We start from the raw sequence: 17,939 nt of genomic DNA on the forward strand, positions 1-17,939 counted from the left end.
ATCACTCTTCCTGGCAGGTTGGGGTACCTTATGGGATGCTGGGAATCAAACCTGGGTGCAAAGTAAATGCCCTATCCATTGTGCTGTTTCCATTGCCCCTCTAATTACTTTCCTGAGGTTGAATGCAACATGATCTGATCTAAATATGGCTGTCCCAGTCCCTCCCCCACTGGCTTGCATAAGTATTTTCCATCCTTTTACACTATGTCTGTGTCTACTTGAGAACACTATGTCTGTGTCTACTTGAGATTTTAGGTGCATTTCTTATTAAACAGCAAAAAGTTAGGTTTTGTTTCCTTTTGCTTCCTGATCCATCCATCTACTCTGTGCCTTTTGATGAGAGAATTTAGTCCATTGACATTCAAGGAAACTATTGACAAAAGGGCTGTTGTGCCATTGTATTGTATAGGTTTGTAGTTGTTGTTACAATTGGTTATTTGGTTTATATAAGTAACTTTTAAGTAATTCATTTGTGTCAGTTTGATTATCACAAATGTTGCGAATTCTCTATTGTTAGAGAATACAGAATTTTCTATGTAAAATGTTTTTCTATATAATAAATATAGATTTTTTTTATCTTTTCCTCCCATATATATGAGAGTTTGCTGGATAGTGAACTGTAGGTTGTAAATTTCTTTCATACAGTAAGTTGAATATGCTATTCCATTCTTTTCTTGCCTGGAAAGTTTTGTATGGGATTATTATGCTTTTTCATTTATATTTAAGGTTTTTCTTCTCCTTTACTGTTTTAAGAAGTCCCTCTCACTTTGTTTTTGTCACTTTGATACTATATGTCTTGGTGTTGTTCTGTTTGAGACTATTTTGTTTGGTATTCTTTTGCCATTGGATTTGTGCAGCTATCTCTTTCTACAGAGTGAGGAAGTTCTCCACTAATTTCTCTCCCACCACTTGTTCTTCCTCTCCCTTTTTCTTCCCTTTTTGGTATTTTTATAATTCAAAGATTATTTTTCTTATCTTTGTTCATTAAATATCTTACATTTTTTTCATCCTTTTGTCTCTCTTTATTTTTTTGACTTCTTATCAATGGTGGTTTGTAATTTGTCTTTAAGTTTGTCTATATGTTCTCTGCCTATGCAATTTTGCTACTATGGTGTATTTTAGTTCCTTCAATTCCACTTGCCTGGATACTCTAATCTTCTGAAAGAATTCTTCTTTGAATTGGTTGAATTGCTCACCTATTGATGACTGAATTTCACTGGCTAATGCCTCCTTGATATCTGTTACTAAAGCATTAAGTGTTGATTTTAGGTGCTTATTGAACAGGCTTAGGCTTCTTTTTTTTAATAATATAATTTTTATTTTGATCATAGTGGCTTACATATTGTTGACAATAATATTTTAGGTATATATTTACATAAAATCAGGGGGGATTCCCATCCCTAAATTGTCCTCCTTACACCTCTGTTTTTGTCCTACCTCCCATTTCCTCTTCCCTCACCCCCAGGGCGTCTAGAACATGTGGTCCCCTCTGTATCTAACCTACTACTTAGTAGTCTTGCATCAGTTTGGTCTTGACGCCTCCCTTATTTCCCCCTCTAAGTGGGGGCAGGGCTGGCTAGTTCAAGTTGCGTGGTTTTGCTTAGGCTTTTTTATAGGCTTTAAGATATGCCTAGGTTTCTCTCCCTATTCACACTGCAGTTAAACTCCATGGTATCCCTATTGTTCTTTGTATACTAAGGGTTGGGACGATGGAGTATCAAGTTCCCCTAAGCATGTGATTTATTTTACTGAGTATACCAAAGATGGCTATTAATACATCAGCCTTTTTGGTTATATTCCTAACCAAGCAAATTTATTTGAGTATGCTAAAAGATAAATAAATCTGCAGAGTAGTTACCTGGTTTGATTGATTGAATTAGGAGGCTGTATACTGTCAGAGAGAAAAAATGCTTAAGTCCCACCTCCTCGAAATAGAAGATAGAAATGGAAATGCCTTCACAATATGCACTAGATTCTGTGTGATTTTGGGATGCGAGGACAGACAGATGTTAAACTGAGGAAATTTGGGGGCCTAAAACCTTGAAAGGGGAGTGATGGTCCTGGTAGCCTGGGGAGTCTTGGGTATGGAAATTCAGCACCTGTAGTCTGATCCCACTCCTAGGATGATGCACCTGATATGAAAGGGTAAAGTTCATCAGGATGGGTCACTTTCAGGCCTACAGCCTTGAATGGAGAGCAGTGGCACAGGTGGCATGGAAAACATGGGGCATAGAGATTCAGCTCTAGAAGTGATGTCCCACCTCTAGGTGCCATGAAAGGGCAGAGGGACATCAGGACAGGCAACATCTGCAAAGGCTGAATAAATTATAATTCTAACTGTAGAAAATTTCTAATTTTAGAAAATTTATAACCACAGCAAAAATTTGAAAAGTAAAGTTCTCCACTAACTTACCCATCTACATTACAGTCTCTACCCACAATCATACGTTTAAGTTAATATCTGAGAAGACTATTTTACTTGCAGCATAGAAATCTATTAGTTGAATATATAAGAAGCTTATACATAAACTTTTATAGAAAGTGTTTGCTACATTAAAGAGAGCAAAGTAATTGAAAAGAGCATGAAATGTATAATAAGAGTGTATAAACATTCTTATATTTATATTGTATACTGAAAACTTATTATTATATTGCATATATTATTTTATTATATATGTATACATTTTACATTATGTTGTATTGTGTATAAATTATATTGTATATGTATTGTTATATTGTATATGTTTTATGTTTTTACTAAAAACTATTAGATTTGAATGATAATAAAACAAAGTACATAAGCTTAATACTGTAAAACATTTCAATATGCATTTTTGAAGCTATAATTTACTATAGACATGACTTTAAAAAGTTAAAATTGATATATATAAATAGTTAATAAATTAAAGAGGTACTAGCATAGTGGGGAAAATAGAATAAAGGGCATGTTAAAATATATTAGAGTTGACATACTCAATTGAATTATTGAGCTCTATGAATACTGGATAAAGTCTAATGAGAAATATTATAAACAAACATTCTTTCTGAATAACAAAATGATTGAAATATACTACAATAGAAATAAAAGATCATAGCTCCAACGTATGAAAATTTAATGTTCCTGGAAGCAAAACAAAGATAAATGGAAAATATTTAGCAAACTAAGGAAAGACTTAAAAGATGGCAATATCATTGAGCTAAAGTACAAGTATCATTTTGCACATAAACTGACCTATAAATCTAAATGTAGTTAATGACATAGAGATAGACTTTTTAATTAATATTTATTTTTAGTTTTAAGTTCAAAGATATTAGCTAAATTAACTACAAAGGAGAAAAATGGGAAAGCAAAAGTGGAGAAAGAAGATGAAAATTGTAAGTGGAGAAGTATATAATGAAAATATGGTCAGAAGAAATCAGCTGGCAGGAAGGAGAGAAGGAGGAAAACAAGAGGAAGAAAGTTAGAGAATGAGAAGGAAAGAAAAACATGATAATGAGAAGAGACAGAGAAAGAAGGGGACTGGAAAGGCGGAAGAAGTAAAACAAAGTGATGAAGAGGAGAAAGACAAGAAAAAGGATAAAGAGAAAAGAAAGAATGAGGGAAGGAAAAGGGAGAGAAAGAAGAGGATGTAGAAGGGTGAGGAAAGAAGAGTAAGAAAAAATAAAAGTAAAAAGAAACAGGAGGAATATGGTAGAGATAAAGAAAGTAAAAATAACAGGAATAGAAGGAAAGACAAAAGAGAAGATTAGGAAGTATATGGATGTACTCTTCTCTGTAGCATAATGTACAAGAGTAATTGATGTTCTATAAAATATCAAGAGAGGGGCCAGAGTAGAGCCTGTGAGACATTTATTTGCCTTGCATGTGTCTGGCATGGGGTTGATTCTTGGTATCTCATTTGGTTACTTGAGCACCACCAGGAGTGATTCCTGAATGCAGAGCCAGCAGCAACCCCTGAGCCTCTCTGCATCACTATTTGTGCCCCCATAAAGTATCAAGAGAAAATACTATGACACAGAATATTATACCCATATAAGGTTTATTCATATAAAATGCAACATCGACTAATTTCTGAAATGCTGTCTTAAAATTATGCCATACTTGTTAAATATATAGCTCAATGAGCTACTCTAACTGAACAAGAATTTATAAAATTAAAGAAACTACTATTAACTAAATCAAACTACATTCAACAAGCATTAAATACTTTGGAATATAAAATTCTGTACACAGAATAGTTAAAGTATAGAAGAAATAAATCAAAAATAAAAATTCCAAATATATATTTTAAAGAAAAAAACTTTAAAAATTGATAAGAAAGCTATAATAAATTTCTAAACTCTAAGATTCTATCTATATAAAGAACTTAAATAGGTAGAAGGAAAAAGGAAATAAAAGGATATAAGCCTTTCCAGAGAAACAAATCAATCTATTGCTCCATTACTTATTCTAAAATGAAAGTGAATGAATGCATATTTGAATGCATGATTATGCCTGAAGGTAGCCATGGGAAAATAAAAATGTATGCTTACTTTTTAATAAAACTAAGAAGAAAGGAATAAAGAAAGGCTGAGAGCCAAGTACCAAATGGTCTTAGATGCATTGGTGGGGAAAAATTAAGGACAGAACTAAATATCCAAGCCAAAGTCAACAACAATAGAATCAAGAAACCTAAACTTTGATCATCTAAACTTAAATGGGCCTGTTATACTGGCAGACCAGGGGGCAAAGTGTGGTAGTATAGGATACACTCTGGGTTCTTTGGTGGAGAGAGGTTGACACTGGTGGTATAAATGGCCTTGATTTACTGTATATCTGAAATTCAACTATAAAGGACTCTTTAGATTGCAATTTTTTCAATAAAATAAAATTTAAAATAATTGTATGCTTAACTTCCAGATAGAAAGTAAGAAGTTAAAAGGTATAAGGGAACCATAGTAATTACAATGGTAATTCTGTTTTCCATCATGCACACATTTTAAAATGCAGTGGTGAAGGGGGGTATTCTATTATGCATTATGACTATAACTAACACAATCACTATAAAAAGCCATATCAGGGTAAGAGATAAAGAAATCAGGGCAAAGATGCTGGTTTCTATGCAGCTTATTTGATCCTGACACAATATATGTTCCTGGGATCATTCACAAACAGAGCCAAGAAAAATAGCTCCTGAGAACCACTGGATATGGCCTCAAATTAAAAAAATAAAATTAATTAAAATTATAGCAAATATTTATAGAATACACAAATATATTTTAGATTTGCAGAAATTTGCATGCTCTAAAATAATTAACATATTTTAATTTTATGATCACACCAGCATAACTGGGGGCTACATCTGGTTCAACATATTGAGAATTGGCATTAAGCCTGGAATTGTTCAGAAAATCAGTGCTAAGGGGTCAGGGATGAAGCTGGACCAGCACATTTAATCATCTCACTGATCCAATTAACACTATATTAATAGTGAGCAATAAATTGGAAGGAATCACTCTGCACTCTTCCCCAAAGTATAGCTTTATGTGTAGCTACACGAAATACTGTAGAACTGACAGCCCATAGGTCAATAGAACTTAATAGCAACTTAGAAGTAGACCTACACAATATGGTCACCTGGCTTCTGACAAAATATTAAAGTGAAACGCAAAATGAAAGAAAATAGCCTTTTTAATAAATGATGCTAGAATATGGGCACATATTAGACCAAAAAAAAAAAAAGGAAGAATGATACCCAAACTCTCCAATTGAAGAACAGTTAACATAATATTAATGTTAAAAATACAACTGGAGTGGGGAAATACTTTAAAACCAAATATCTCACACAGAAGTCATATCTGAAATACACAGATTACTGTTAATATTTGTAGTAATAATCAAGTTCATTAGAAAATGGGTAAAATATATAAGTATATTTTCCAAATAGACATATAGATGGCAGCAGTAAAATGGCAAGATATCCAGTATAATTCATTATCAGGGAAACAAAATTTAAAACTACAGCAAGATATTATACTCATATAAGAATGATAAAACTTAAAGATGACAAAATAACTCTTGTGTTCAAAGAAACAGGTTAAGATTCTTGCCTTACACATGGTCAATACAAACTGAATTCTTGGAATTCTAAACGAATTCCCCCACTCTAAAAGAGCATCATTATATACAATTCTAGAAATAATAGTCACTGAAAAGCAATTTTATAGTTACTTGTACAACTCAAAATTAAGTCAACACATAGCAAATAACCAATTAAATACTTATCACATATTTATGAAAACATATACATACAAACACCTACAAACTTTCTGGGATTGAGAGATGATATAGCAGGTAAGGAAATTACCTTACACACAGTATACTATTAAGTCCTCTGCATTCCATATGGTCCTTGATTCTACCAGAAGTGATCCCTGAGTATAGTTACCAGGAATAAACCCAAGCATAGTCAAATGTGGCCCCCAAAACAAAGTAAAACCAAAATACCTACAAACTGTCATAGCAAATTTATTCAAAATTTCCCCAAAGTAAAATTTCTGACGCACTCTGTATTTCAATGGGAAAAGGGTTAAATAAACTGTGATATAACAGGAATACTACCCAGCAACAAAATAAAGCTATAAATTATGCATATGCATAACAACTAGGATGACTTCCCAGAGAACCATAATGAACAAAGAAGCTAATCCCAGAAGGTGTGATTCAATTTACATAACATATTTGAAGTGACAACATTTCAGAAATGGACAAGACATTAGTGGCTGCCAGAGATTAAGATGGACTGTCAAGGGAAGAAGTGCAAAGGAGGTTGATATGATTACAAAGAAAAACTCTTGGGGTTCTTAGGAATATAAAACTTTATTATCTGCTCTGGTCATAAAGATGCAAATGAAGATGGATAATAATATATATCTACATATATACTAAAATAAATCTATGGATACATATATAGGATAAATATATATATATATATATATAACAAGAGAATAGAATCAATTGTACTAATGTCAATACTCTGGATATGATGTAACATAAGAGTTTTTATAGAATGTCAGCACAGGGGTAACTGGTTAGGATATTATTAGATCTGTCTGCATAGTACCTTACTAGTGCACGTGAATTAATAAATCTCACTTAAATACAATTAATTATAAAATACAATTAATTATAAAAGTTTATTATAGATGAAATAATTCTTAATTTTAAAACCTAGATAAGTCGTTTGACTTTTACATAGGCTGTTAAGAGTTAAGGTGCCTTGTTGAGTATGACTGACTTGATTAGGACTATTAATCACGGAAATCAGTACAAAAATATAGTGAGCATGATAAATTGAAGGAGAAATTATTGAAAGCAGGGACTCAGAAAATTACAACCACAGGTCAAATGAGAGATGATGTTGAAGTTAATATTGTACCCTTGAAGTGCAAACTAGATTTTTGCCTTCATCAAGGATCCAGCAAATACACACTCATTATGCCCAAGTGATTTGTAATTCATGCTTTTTATGAGAATCTAATAATAAAACGAAGGAATTTGTAAGTGATTTTACCACCTTGAACTAATCTTTTATACCTTTTTAAAAAAGCATTTTGATATAGAGAAATATTTTAAACCTTATTTTCAATTACATTTAATAAAAACAAGTGAAGTTTCTCATCACTGTGAGAACTGACATGTTTTCCAGAATACTTTTTACGTGCTAGATTTAAAAGGTATATTAGACTTGTGATTTTCAATTATTGTAATTAAATATCTAGAGAAGTATGATTAGGTTTGTAGTCCATGTTTAAATGTCTAAAAAATATAATTTGTGAAGTCAAAACATTATAAACAACATTTAAATTTAAGAAAATATTGTCTAAGTACATTGATGTAATTGTGCATGAAATAAAAATATGACAAGAGTGAAACTCCTCATGTATTAAACAGTGTGTTTATCAAATTGCAGATTCTGGATCCAATCTCCCCACCTTCATAATACCAGATTAACATGAATAGGAGTATCTCCTTTCTTACTAGTAAATCATCACCAATTTGGAAGGAATGATGGATCTTACCTTATGGGATTGTCCATCCGGGACACTGTGAGGAAGGCAGCAAGATTGGCTGTGTAGGAGGAGCAGACAATGAGGGTGAAGAGCCACCAACTGCCCATCACGATGCGCATGGCCATGGAGTTCACTGAGGATTCACCACCTGAGGAGTCAGGCAAAGTCAATTGGCCTAGGATTTTCACTTTGACTTTCACTTACATGGAACTACTCTGCCTCAAAATCAGGCAAAGGAAGTCGCCACTGAGACATGAGGAAAGTGACTTAGCTGGGAGTTGTGGGAGAGAGCTAAGACATTTCTAGAAATAATACTAAAACCACCAATCTTCATCCACCAAATGGATGAAGACCACAAAAATCTTAAAAAATTATAATTTATGTTTTGGATGTGAATGTTCTCAAATGCCAGGTATGTACTACGACTGTAAAAATCTTTTAGTTTGAAGAATCCACCTCACAATGTTAACTTCTGGAGTAGCAATATGGTTTAGGTCTCTTTATGATTTCAAATGCACATTGACTGTCTCAGGAATTTATCTCCTACCCAGAGGGTTTCCTAGATTTCTTTTAAACCTCAGAAATGAGATGAACCATATCTCTTTTATTAATATTCAGTCCTCACTAGATGAGTTTTTCCCCTCAGGATTTGCAGAAATCATTGCATGTGACTTTCAGGCTTCTAGAAGCTGATTCTTTGAGGACAATTATTTCTCCTAGGTCCCTTAGGTAGAAGCAAAAAAAAAAAAAAAATGAAAGAAAGCTTTTACCTGACTTCTTTTATATAATCTTACAAACATGTCATACATGTTTTGCTGTGGGGCAAATAGCATCGAGACCAACATTAAGAATTAACTTGTTGTTTCTAATCAAAACTGCACAATCCTGTGACTCTCCAAGTGCTCTCTAGGCTTCTCAGAAATAAGAGTTTATGTCTCAAGAATGGCTGAAATACTGCTTAGATTATTACAAAATAATTGTGATTTTCCCCCATTAAAACTCAAATTTAAATAAGAATCATTTGACAATGCCCAGTTCATAACAATCGGTTGAATTTGTGGAAGGAGAAAAAGAAGAGCTCCAAAGTTAATTTTGTCTACAGTGATGAACTGTGGTTTGGAGTTGAGATCTTTATTTACATGTCACTTCATTTTTATAAGGTATTCTGAGACAAACTGGATGGAACATGATATTAATCTTATCCTAATCTTATTTTTCGAGTAATAAAAGAAGCAGTAAAATAATAAAATGCATCTAAAAACTTTGTTAATGGAAAAGCTTTTTACTGGACTATTCCAGCATCAGGAAATTGGGAAGGTACCTTGTTGGACAAAGGCTCCGTAGACAATCCAGATGGCACTGTGCAAAGTGGCAGAAGCAGACGGACGGGGTTGGGCAGCATTCTGAGCCTTCACGGCCTGTATCCGGTTCAACACGAATATCAGCACACCAACTATAGGAATAGCTGCTGCGATGCAGGCCCACACCGCAAAATCAAATGGAGCAAAAAGAGAAAAGATGCTGATTTTCTCTTCTGGCTTCTTAAGTAAGATCCCCACAGAATAGTCCATATATCGTTTGCTGAAGTCCACAACGCTCTCCCTCTCTGGGGTAATGGTGATGGCAGAGATGGCCAGATCTGCTCTCTGTAAGGCAAAACCCATCACATGGCATGTAAGTCCTTAACAATTTGCAAGGATCCACCCCGAATAAAGGTTTGTGCTCCTCCTTTTGAGTTTCTTCAATTGTGAGAAAACATAGTCAGGAATTGACACCCTATTACAATGAAAATGTTAAGGAAAACACAACACTAAGTTTTCACTTGACTTTCACTCCCATGGAACTATTCTATGACAACCTGCTTGCCTTAGAAATTTCTCTCCCAAATTTCTGAATCTTCTTCTGGAAAAGAAAACTGTATAGAGCATTTTTATTTTTGTTTTAACTACATTTTTTTCACCTTCTTGGGACTCCTCTCTCCCCAGAAACTTCAACTATTTCCTTTCTTTTGTGGATGTTTCCCTCCATCAACCCCTACCCCTACCAACAACTCTCTTTGATTTTATACTAGGTTGAGTTTCACCCTTCCAATACTCATAGCTATAAGGCCTCTGCCTTTCTCCTACTGAATATCTTCAGATTCCATTAGTCCACACTGATGTCTTTCTCTATATAGTAATTATAGACTCTCAGTAATGTTTCAATAACTAATTGTTCTATATGTATACTCTATTCCAGCCAGTAAAATTCTCCAAGAAAAAAGGAGAGAAGCACCATCTACATCTTTTGATTTTCCTCCTCCTATATTCTATGGTTTCATCTCGGATGTAATTATATTATGAAGGGACGTAGTTCCTTCATAATGCTATAAAATGATCTCAAAAGTACGTGCCTCCCAATACATTTGCTTTCCATGATGGGCTAATATTTAAAACTACATTATGACCCCATTAAGAGGCAGTTTAGGATCTGTATGCCTAGATGGATGCTGGCAATGCATAATGGGTTTAGAATATGCTCTTAATCCAACAAGAGCACTAAAATGTACAGAGAACATCTCTATCTTGGCTGGTAAGTCCCCACATAGTAGACATCTCTAAACTACATTTATTTCAGAATGACGAATTATGAAAACTATTCCTACTTACATATTAAAATATGGTAGATAACATAGAATCATTTTTATATTTAATAGATGGGCTAGAAAGGGGAGATATATTGACATTACAAATTGAGGTACAATCGATCTATGGCAAAGAGAAAAATGTTGAAAGTAACTATCTTATCTCACACTTATTTCTGTTCTTAGACTTTATCTCAGAAACCCAAGATCTAGAGATATTTTTAAGAGTTCTGAGATTTTGGAGCATATTTATGGATTGAGAAAAGATTTTTAGAGAAAATGTTAACAATATAGGACAGAGAAGAAGTAACTTTTTATCCAGGCCCAGAGGAGTCCAAAGACTTGGTTAATAACACAAGTTAGAGGGGTAACCTATAGCAGCAGTACAACACTCCTTTCTCTGAAAATCGAGTTGAGGCCCATGACTACAGATGTGAATGTCATACAAGTTGTAGTATAATTTCAATCTCATAAATCTAAAAAGATGCTTTCCTAATAAGGAAGCACAATATTTTTAACTGTAGTTAAGAATATCCTAAGGCTCCAACTAAGGACAAGCTTTGGAATATATGCTCTTCTGAAGGTCCAAATGCATCTACAGTCACCTGTATTTTCTTGTGACCTTCTTCCCTAATTGATTATAACAGCCTGTATAAGAGAAGGTAGATACTAAAATCAAGTCAGGATTTGGGGGCACAAGTAAACAAAAACAGAGAGAAACATAGGAATATAGGGAACATGGGTTTATTTGGCTATTCACAGAGGCCAAACAATGCAGGAAAGAATGCAATACCAAAAGGACACATAAAATTTGCAACAGGAGGAACCTCAAATACATATATTCAGTATAAATGATCAGTCACAAAAGATCACATATTGTAGAACTCCATTTAAATCAAATGCTCACAAAAGCAAATCCAGCGAGATAAAAAGGAGATGGATGGTTGCCTAGGATTTAGGATTGGAATGAGATTAACTGGAAATGAATATGAGTGGTTTTAGTGATGCAAGAATGCTAAAATTAGATTATGTTGATGGTTGCACAAATTGTAATTTTATAAATACAAAATGTACATCTGAAGAGTGAATTATGCATAATACATAAATTCTAAGAAAGATTTTTGTACTTCCGAGATAATTGAAAATAATTGGGGGCTAGGTCTGTTTGTGGAGTTAATAAAACAAAGGAACTTTTAGGTGCAAAAGCTGTTATCACAAAAATAAGTTGTTGTATAATCGTGACAAGATGCATGGATTTGGGTATTGTATTAGACCACAAGCAAAGTTCATTGGAGGTCAAGAAGTCAAAGTACTAGAATGCTAAACTTTTCTGGAGGGATAAAAACAAGTTTTGTGGCAATAGTAAGACTAGAAAGAGAAAGTTTGAGTTAGATATAAAGAATCTGGGTCATTATTAATAAATGACCCAGAGGTCATGGGATGATAGGTACAAATATAGAAATCTAGCAACTGACCTCATGCGATAAGGAACAAGAATCTATAGTAAGAAAAAAGAGTAATAATGTGAAATTTGTAGAAAAGGTAAACAAACACATAGGAATGTTGACACACATGTAGCTGCACACATATGAATAAATAAACACCTCAACTGTGTGTACTCATGAAGGAGAAAATAAGTACCCACCAGTACCCCTTGTGCCTATTTCAGTTGTGGAGATGTGTTTTACAAAGGATGTATTAAAGAACAGACACAGAAAATGGGTTTCACAGGAAGGAAGCAAATGCACAGAAGAAAAAAATAGTTTCAAAGACAAGAAAACAAAACCACCAATGATTAAGTGAGGGAAAAAAAGTTTGAAGAAAAGAGGGCCTGTGTGTGTGAAGAGTGGTCCGAGGTTTTAGCTGAATAATGATAATTTTTTGTTATCACTCCAGAAGCATAAGAGGGTCTTCTCACAGACCTGCTTTTGGTACTTACCTTGCTGATGAGCTCCCCGATCATCCCATTCCAGGAGGTGTTATGGAGCTGGTGACCATACCTGCCATCAGGGGCCTGGTAAATGTCATATTTAAATCCAAGAGCCTTGGCCAATGCATCCAGGACATCTATGGAGAACCCTTTGTAGCGCTTGGGCTGTCCAAGGATGTTCTCAGCCACCATCACAAAAGGCTCTTCCTGGGGACAACAGAATAAATGTTCCTTAAGAAACAGGTTCATTAGTACATCTTTCAACTCTCTGCCACTTACTAAAACAATCCAAAGAAACCTAGAGTGCACAGAAAGATCTTCCCCAATTACATTCAGTGGTGAAACTGAGATTCACTGCCCTGATTTAAGTTATTTCAAGCTGGTATTTAACCATGTCTCCATAATGAACATGATTTATTTTATGTCTTCATTTGTGACATTTGGGGTTCTGTCCTTAGGAAATGTCATAATATAATTCTTTCAGCTCGACTTAATACATGTGACTACTACTCATTCCGTTTAATAAAGGACAATAAATCCTTTTGACATTAGATTGAGAGTACACAGTATTAATTTCTATTGGAGAGTGTTAGGGATAGATAGTGATTAATGTAGCAAGTTCTTATCACAAATCAAAGAAAAGAATAGGATTAAGCACCATAGCTTCCTAGTCCAAGGTCATGTCATGTGAAAACTAACATATATTATGATAAGCCACACATGCTTCTGAAAGGCACATGGTCATCTGGAAATCACCTCAGCTATTCACATCACAGTCTGTGAAACTGAATAAGGGGCCTTTTGGCAAACAATCCAAGAATGTACATTATCAGCTTAATTTGGTGGGGAAGAGAGGATAGGCCATAATATTTATTCATGGTCTACATATAGAAATATAGAAACACTGATTAAAGGCTTCTAAAAGTTTTCACAAAAATGCATGCTTGGACAGAGAGGAACATTGAACCATAACTGACCACATGTTTGACTTGTTCATATAAAGTATCTTGCTTTGTTCTAAAATGGTAAAATAAAATAAAACCAGGAGCCGGAAGAAATATTAGTCTATGATTTTTAAATAGAATTCAGTTGTTAGTGCATAAAATTGCAACTAACAAATCATCTTCATTATAAATGGTGTAACATGTATACTCATTGTTGATACTGAATACTGGAGGAAGCCTTCCTTCTGTATCAGTAAAGATTCCAGAGAGCAAGTAGATCATCTATGCTGCTCTACAGCTCAGTGTTGAGTTAGGTTAATTGTCTTCTCTAGAACACTTCACTGGCTTCTCATGGCCCTATAGAGGTTCTAGGGAAGAACCTCCAATTTTCCTTTTTTTTCATGATCCATAAAATTAGTTGACTGAAAGATTGATAAGAGGGAAGTTTAAGCCACTACTTAAGATCTCATTCTCTCCAATGCAGAATGAAAGAGAGAGAAGTCTCTGATTCAAAATCCAAACTGGCAACCCTCCCCAATATGCCCAGGATCCTACCAAGACAGTCACCACTTTGAGAGTCAATCCTTGCAGACGGCTGCCCATTGGCCTCTCTTGCAAGCTGCCATTGAGTCCCTTCTCTGAGTCCCAGGTTGCCAGCTATAAAGAAAAAGAGAAGTATGAGGGATAGAATGAGACCTGTACACATTTTCATGGAATTGTGAACCAAACAGGGAGGTAGGAGAGCAACCTTAGGAGACTCTGACTTGTCTCAACATCTTAGAAAAAACAAAGGTGTAAAAAAATCCACATCAGCATTTCTATATCCCAAGGACCTTCCAATTCTTAAAAATAAAACCAATTGGACAAAGATCCTGCTTCAAAAGATGAATATGTCAATTTTATTTTTTTCACCCCACTACTTGTCTCCCACAAAATGTCCTCTTTCAAAATTATTTTTTTGACTTCTCCAGAATTGTGGATTCTTGAGTTTAATTATCACTGCTCACAGAAAAGTATCTACACAATTATTTTATTTTTTTTGTTTTGGAGTCATATCCAAAGGTGCTTGAATCTTACTCCTGGCTTTGCATTCAGGAATTACTCATAGTGGGGAACAGTGGATATTAGGGGATTGAACCTGGGTCGGTACTATGCAATGCAAGTACCCAACCTGCTATACTATCTCTTAGGCCCCTCCACAAGTAACTAAATAACAAAAACCAAAGTATAGGATTGTCATATAACTGTACTTGCTGCAAGTAGTGCCTGTCTTTGCTGTAATGCAAACTTTATCATTTCCCCTGATGAGCAACTGGAGACCCAGAATACATCTGATTAGATATGACATACCATCGAAAGCATATAAATTCTATCCAGTAGTCCAATGCATCTTTTAAAAAGTTTGTTTATTTTATAATTCCTTTATGTAAGCCCTGTAGTGACAATTGAGTGCATAGTTGAGGTTCATAGTTGAGTTTTAGTCATAAAGTGTACATCTCCCTTTTACCAGTGCAACTTTCCTGCCACCAATGTCCCCCATTTCCCTGCTACCCCACCCCCTGCCTGTCTTCAGGACAGGCATTCTATTTCTCTCTCTCACTATCATTATTATGGTAGTTGTTAGTATAGTTTTATCTCTAACTAAGCTCAACCATTTTTATGATAATTTTCATATGATAATCTTCATCATGGGCTGGTCCTTCTGGTTCTCATCTCTATTGTGTCTGGGTATTATTACCATTACCATACAATATTTTATGGCTGAAAATGAACCTTTACCTACAGAGATCTTGGTTTTGCTCTGTAGTGGGCTGGATATAAATATTTTAACTTCTTAGGCAATTTTAATGCACAATCAGGATAATGAACCACTGCTATAGATACTAAAGTGGGCACAGAAATTCCTCGGGGAATTTAAATGCCCATTCTTATTTCCAGAACCTGACATCATTTTTACAAATTAAATCCCAATGTATTGCTGCTGCTACTCAATTAAAGCCCACTAACTATTTAAATAGTAAAGAAAGAAAAAAATCAGATTGACACAGCCAGCATCTACTCTTATTTAGTACATAATCTTTAGGTCATGCTATCAGTTTCCCTAAAGAAATAGTCAAGAGAAATTTAATTTTATTATTTATTTATAATTTAGAACATGTGTTACCATTTATGATTTTGATGTACACAGCCTACCTCAATACTTCCAAAATAGTCAAGGCCCCACTTAAGATATGCCCATTTCTTTTCTTAAATAAATGAATTAATTATTGAGCACACTCTTGTATTTCAAAGAAGTTCCTAATACCACTATTAAATTGAAGAAGCACTTCAGTCAAAAGTAAAAGTAAAATATAACCAAAATTAATCTCTATCAAATGTCTTATTCAAAGGCTAAAGGATTACTGGAGTCCCATATGGTCCCCCAAGTCAGGAGTGATTTCTGACAGCATAGCCAGGAGTAACCTCTGAGAGTCATCGAGTGTGGCCCAAAAACAAGAACAACAACAACAATAAGCAAAGACTAAAGAATTACAAATTTTGGCCATTAGCAGAGAGAAGAAAACTGAGTGAAAATTTCTTCATTGAGTCTTAGAAAATATCATGGGGACCCAGAATCAATTCCTGTAGTTAAATTAAAATTTTGGTCAAAAGAAAATAAAAAGCATCCAGATGGAGATTCCCTGAACTCTCTGAACACTCCAATTCCTGGAGTTAGAGAATCATGTCTAATGTTGGGACTACTCCCCCCTACCAATATTTAGCGCAGCTTGGAAATGCTTAACCCTGATGTATGTTCCACTGTATTTTCTTGAGTTAGATTATGTCATACAGATTTCCTAACAACCTCAATGACTCACAGAGTCATAATTGAGATATCCTTATCCCTATTATATGTCAGATCCAAGACTGAATATTCTGCCTGTGTCAGAACTTTACATTCTAAAATACCTACTGACAAGCCTCCCAAGCAATGGTAAAGACTTATTGGGCTTGGATAAGTTCCTAGAATACAGCTTTGTGTAACTTGGTTCAACCAGATTTACCTGATCCTCTTGGGACTGTAATCAGTTATGAGAATGGAGAATGGAGGCAGGAAGGAACTTTGGGCCTGAAGTCCTATCCTCTTAAAGGCTTAGCAAAATTCCAAGAAGGACTTTTCATGATTTGACCTCCATAATGGGAGATCCATTACTAAAAGCTTTCAAAAGGTAAACTGTCTTCCTAGTGTTAGAACCAAAACTGACTATAAAATCATCTTCAGTTTATGAAGCATTAACAACAGCCACATTTCACCCCACCCTCATATTTTCCATACACATCATGTTCCTTCTGTTTTCATAGTTTATTCTATCAAGAACATAATTTTATTGCATATATTAAACTCTTGATGGTTTCTAAAAATATGCCTTCACTAGAATAGTTTAAATTTAGAGAAAGTTGTAGAGATTGTGCAGAGATAATACACATTACCACACTATTTCCCCTGTTAAGATGGTACTGGAATTGGTAAATTCCTCATAACTCATAAAACGTGTAGCTAAACCTCTACCTTTTCTGTGTAGTTGCAGAAAATTTGATCTCCAAGTTCTTCCTTTCTGGCCTTATATCTCTGATCTTTCTTACTCATCTATTTCTCTGGTGGGGAAACACTATTTTCATAAATTATCTAGTTTTAGTCTCTTGTACTAGACTGTGCTTTGCTTATTGAAATTTCAAGGTTTCTGACCTTCCTTAAATGCAATGTTCTCTCTCAAAGATCTACCTGCTATAACTAAAATAGATTCAGGAAAGAAGATAAAACTTGGAGTTGCCCTCTTCTGGAAGAAGAAAAATCCTATTTTTTCCAGAACAATATGCCACATTGTAAGACTTGTGCAAGATAGTGCAGGACCCCTGAGATGTCTGGGCTTGGAAACAAAGGAGTAACCAACTGCTAAGACCCAATTCCATGAAGAAGCAGGCAAACCACAAATCCTGTTGACAAATACTCCTAATACAAAGTCACTTAAATGTATACTAAGACTAGGAAAACACTAATTATAAAAGCTATAAGTATGCTAATACTTACCTCACTCAACACTATACATAATAGCGCATATATAGAAAAAGGATGGATAGACAGAGGAGGAATGGAACATATGTACACATCTATATGGAATGTAATACTGTTCAGCTGAAACAAAATATAGAATCCTACCATTTCCACAACATGGATGGACCCTCAGAGATCATGCTAAACTAAATATATCAGGAGAAAAGCACCCTCATTGCTATAAAGAAAATAAGCAAAATTAAATAGAAATAAAAATGGATTTCTATAAAATAAATACTATACAAAGCTACTTTGCCATGTAGGTAGAAATGAGAGGCTGATGGAAGCAATTAGGTA

The 17,939-nt window shown here is 34.6% G+C and overlaps 1 protein-coding gene across 1 annotated transcript in view; it reads right to left on the bottom strand.

Annotated features, from left to right (window-relative positions):
* GRID1 (glutamate ionotropic receptor delta type subunit 1) overlaps nt 1-17,939 on the bottom strand; it is an 809,472-nt gene that overhangs the window by 108,113 nt on the left and 683,420 nt on the right. Inside the window, exons 9-12 of the mRNA XM_049790649.1 lie at nt 14,105-14,206; nt 12,615-12,812; nt 9,374-9,698; nt 8,062-8,200 (exon numbers count right to left, since the gene is read on the bottom strand). Coding sequence (XP_049646606.1) covers nt 8,062-8,200; nt 9,374-9,698; nt 12,615-12,812; nt 14,105-14,206 — 764 coding nt within the window. The remainder of the gene's footprint in view (nt 1-8,061; nt 8,201-9,373; nt 9,699-12,614; nt 12,813-14,104; nt 14,207-17,939) is intronic.

This window comes from Suncus etruscus, chromosome 17, assembly GCF_024139225.1.
Source record: "Suncus etruscus isolate mSunEtr1 chromosome 17, mSunEtr1.pri.cur, whole genome shotgun sequence".
Lineage (NCBI taxonomy): Eukaryota > Metazoa > Chordata > Mammalia > Eulipotyphla > Soricidae > Suncus > Suncus etruscus.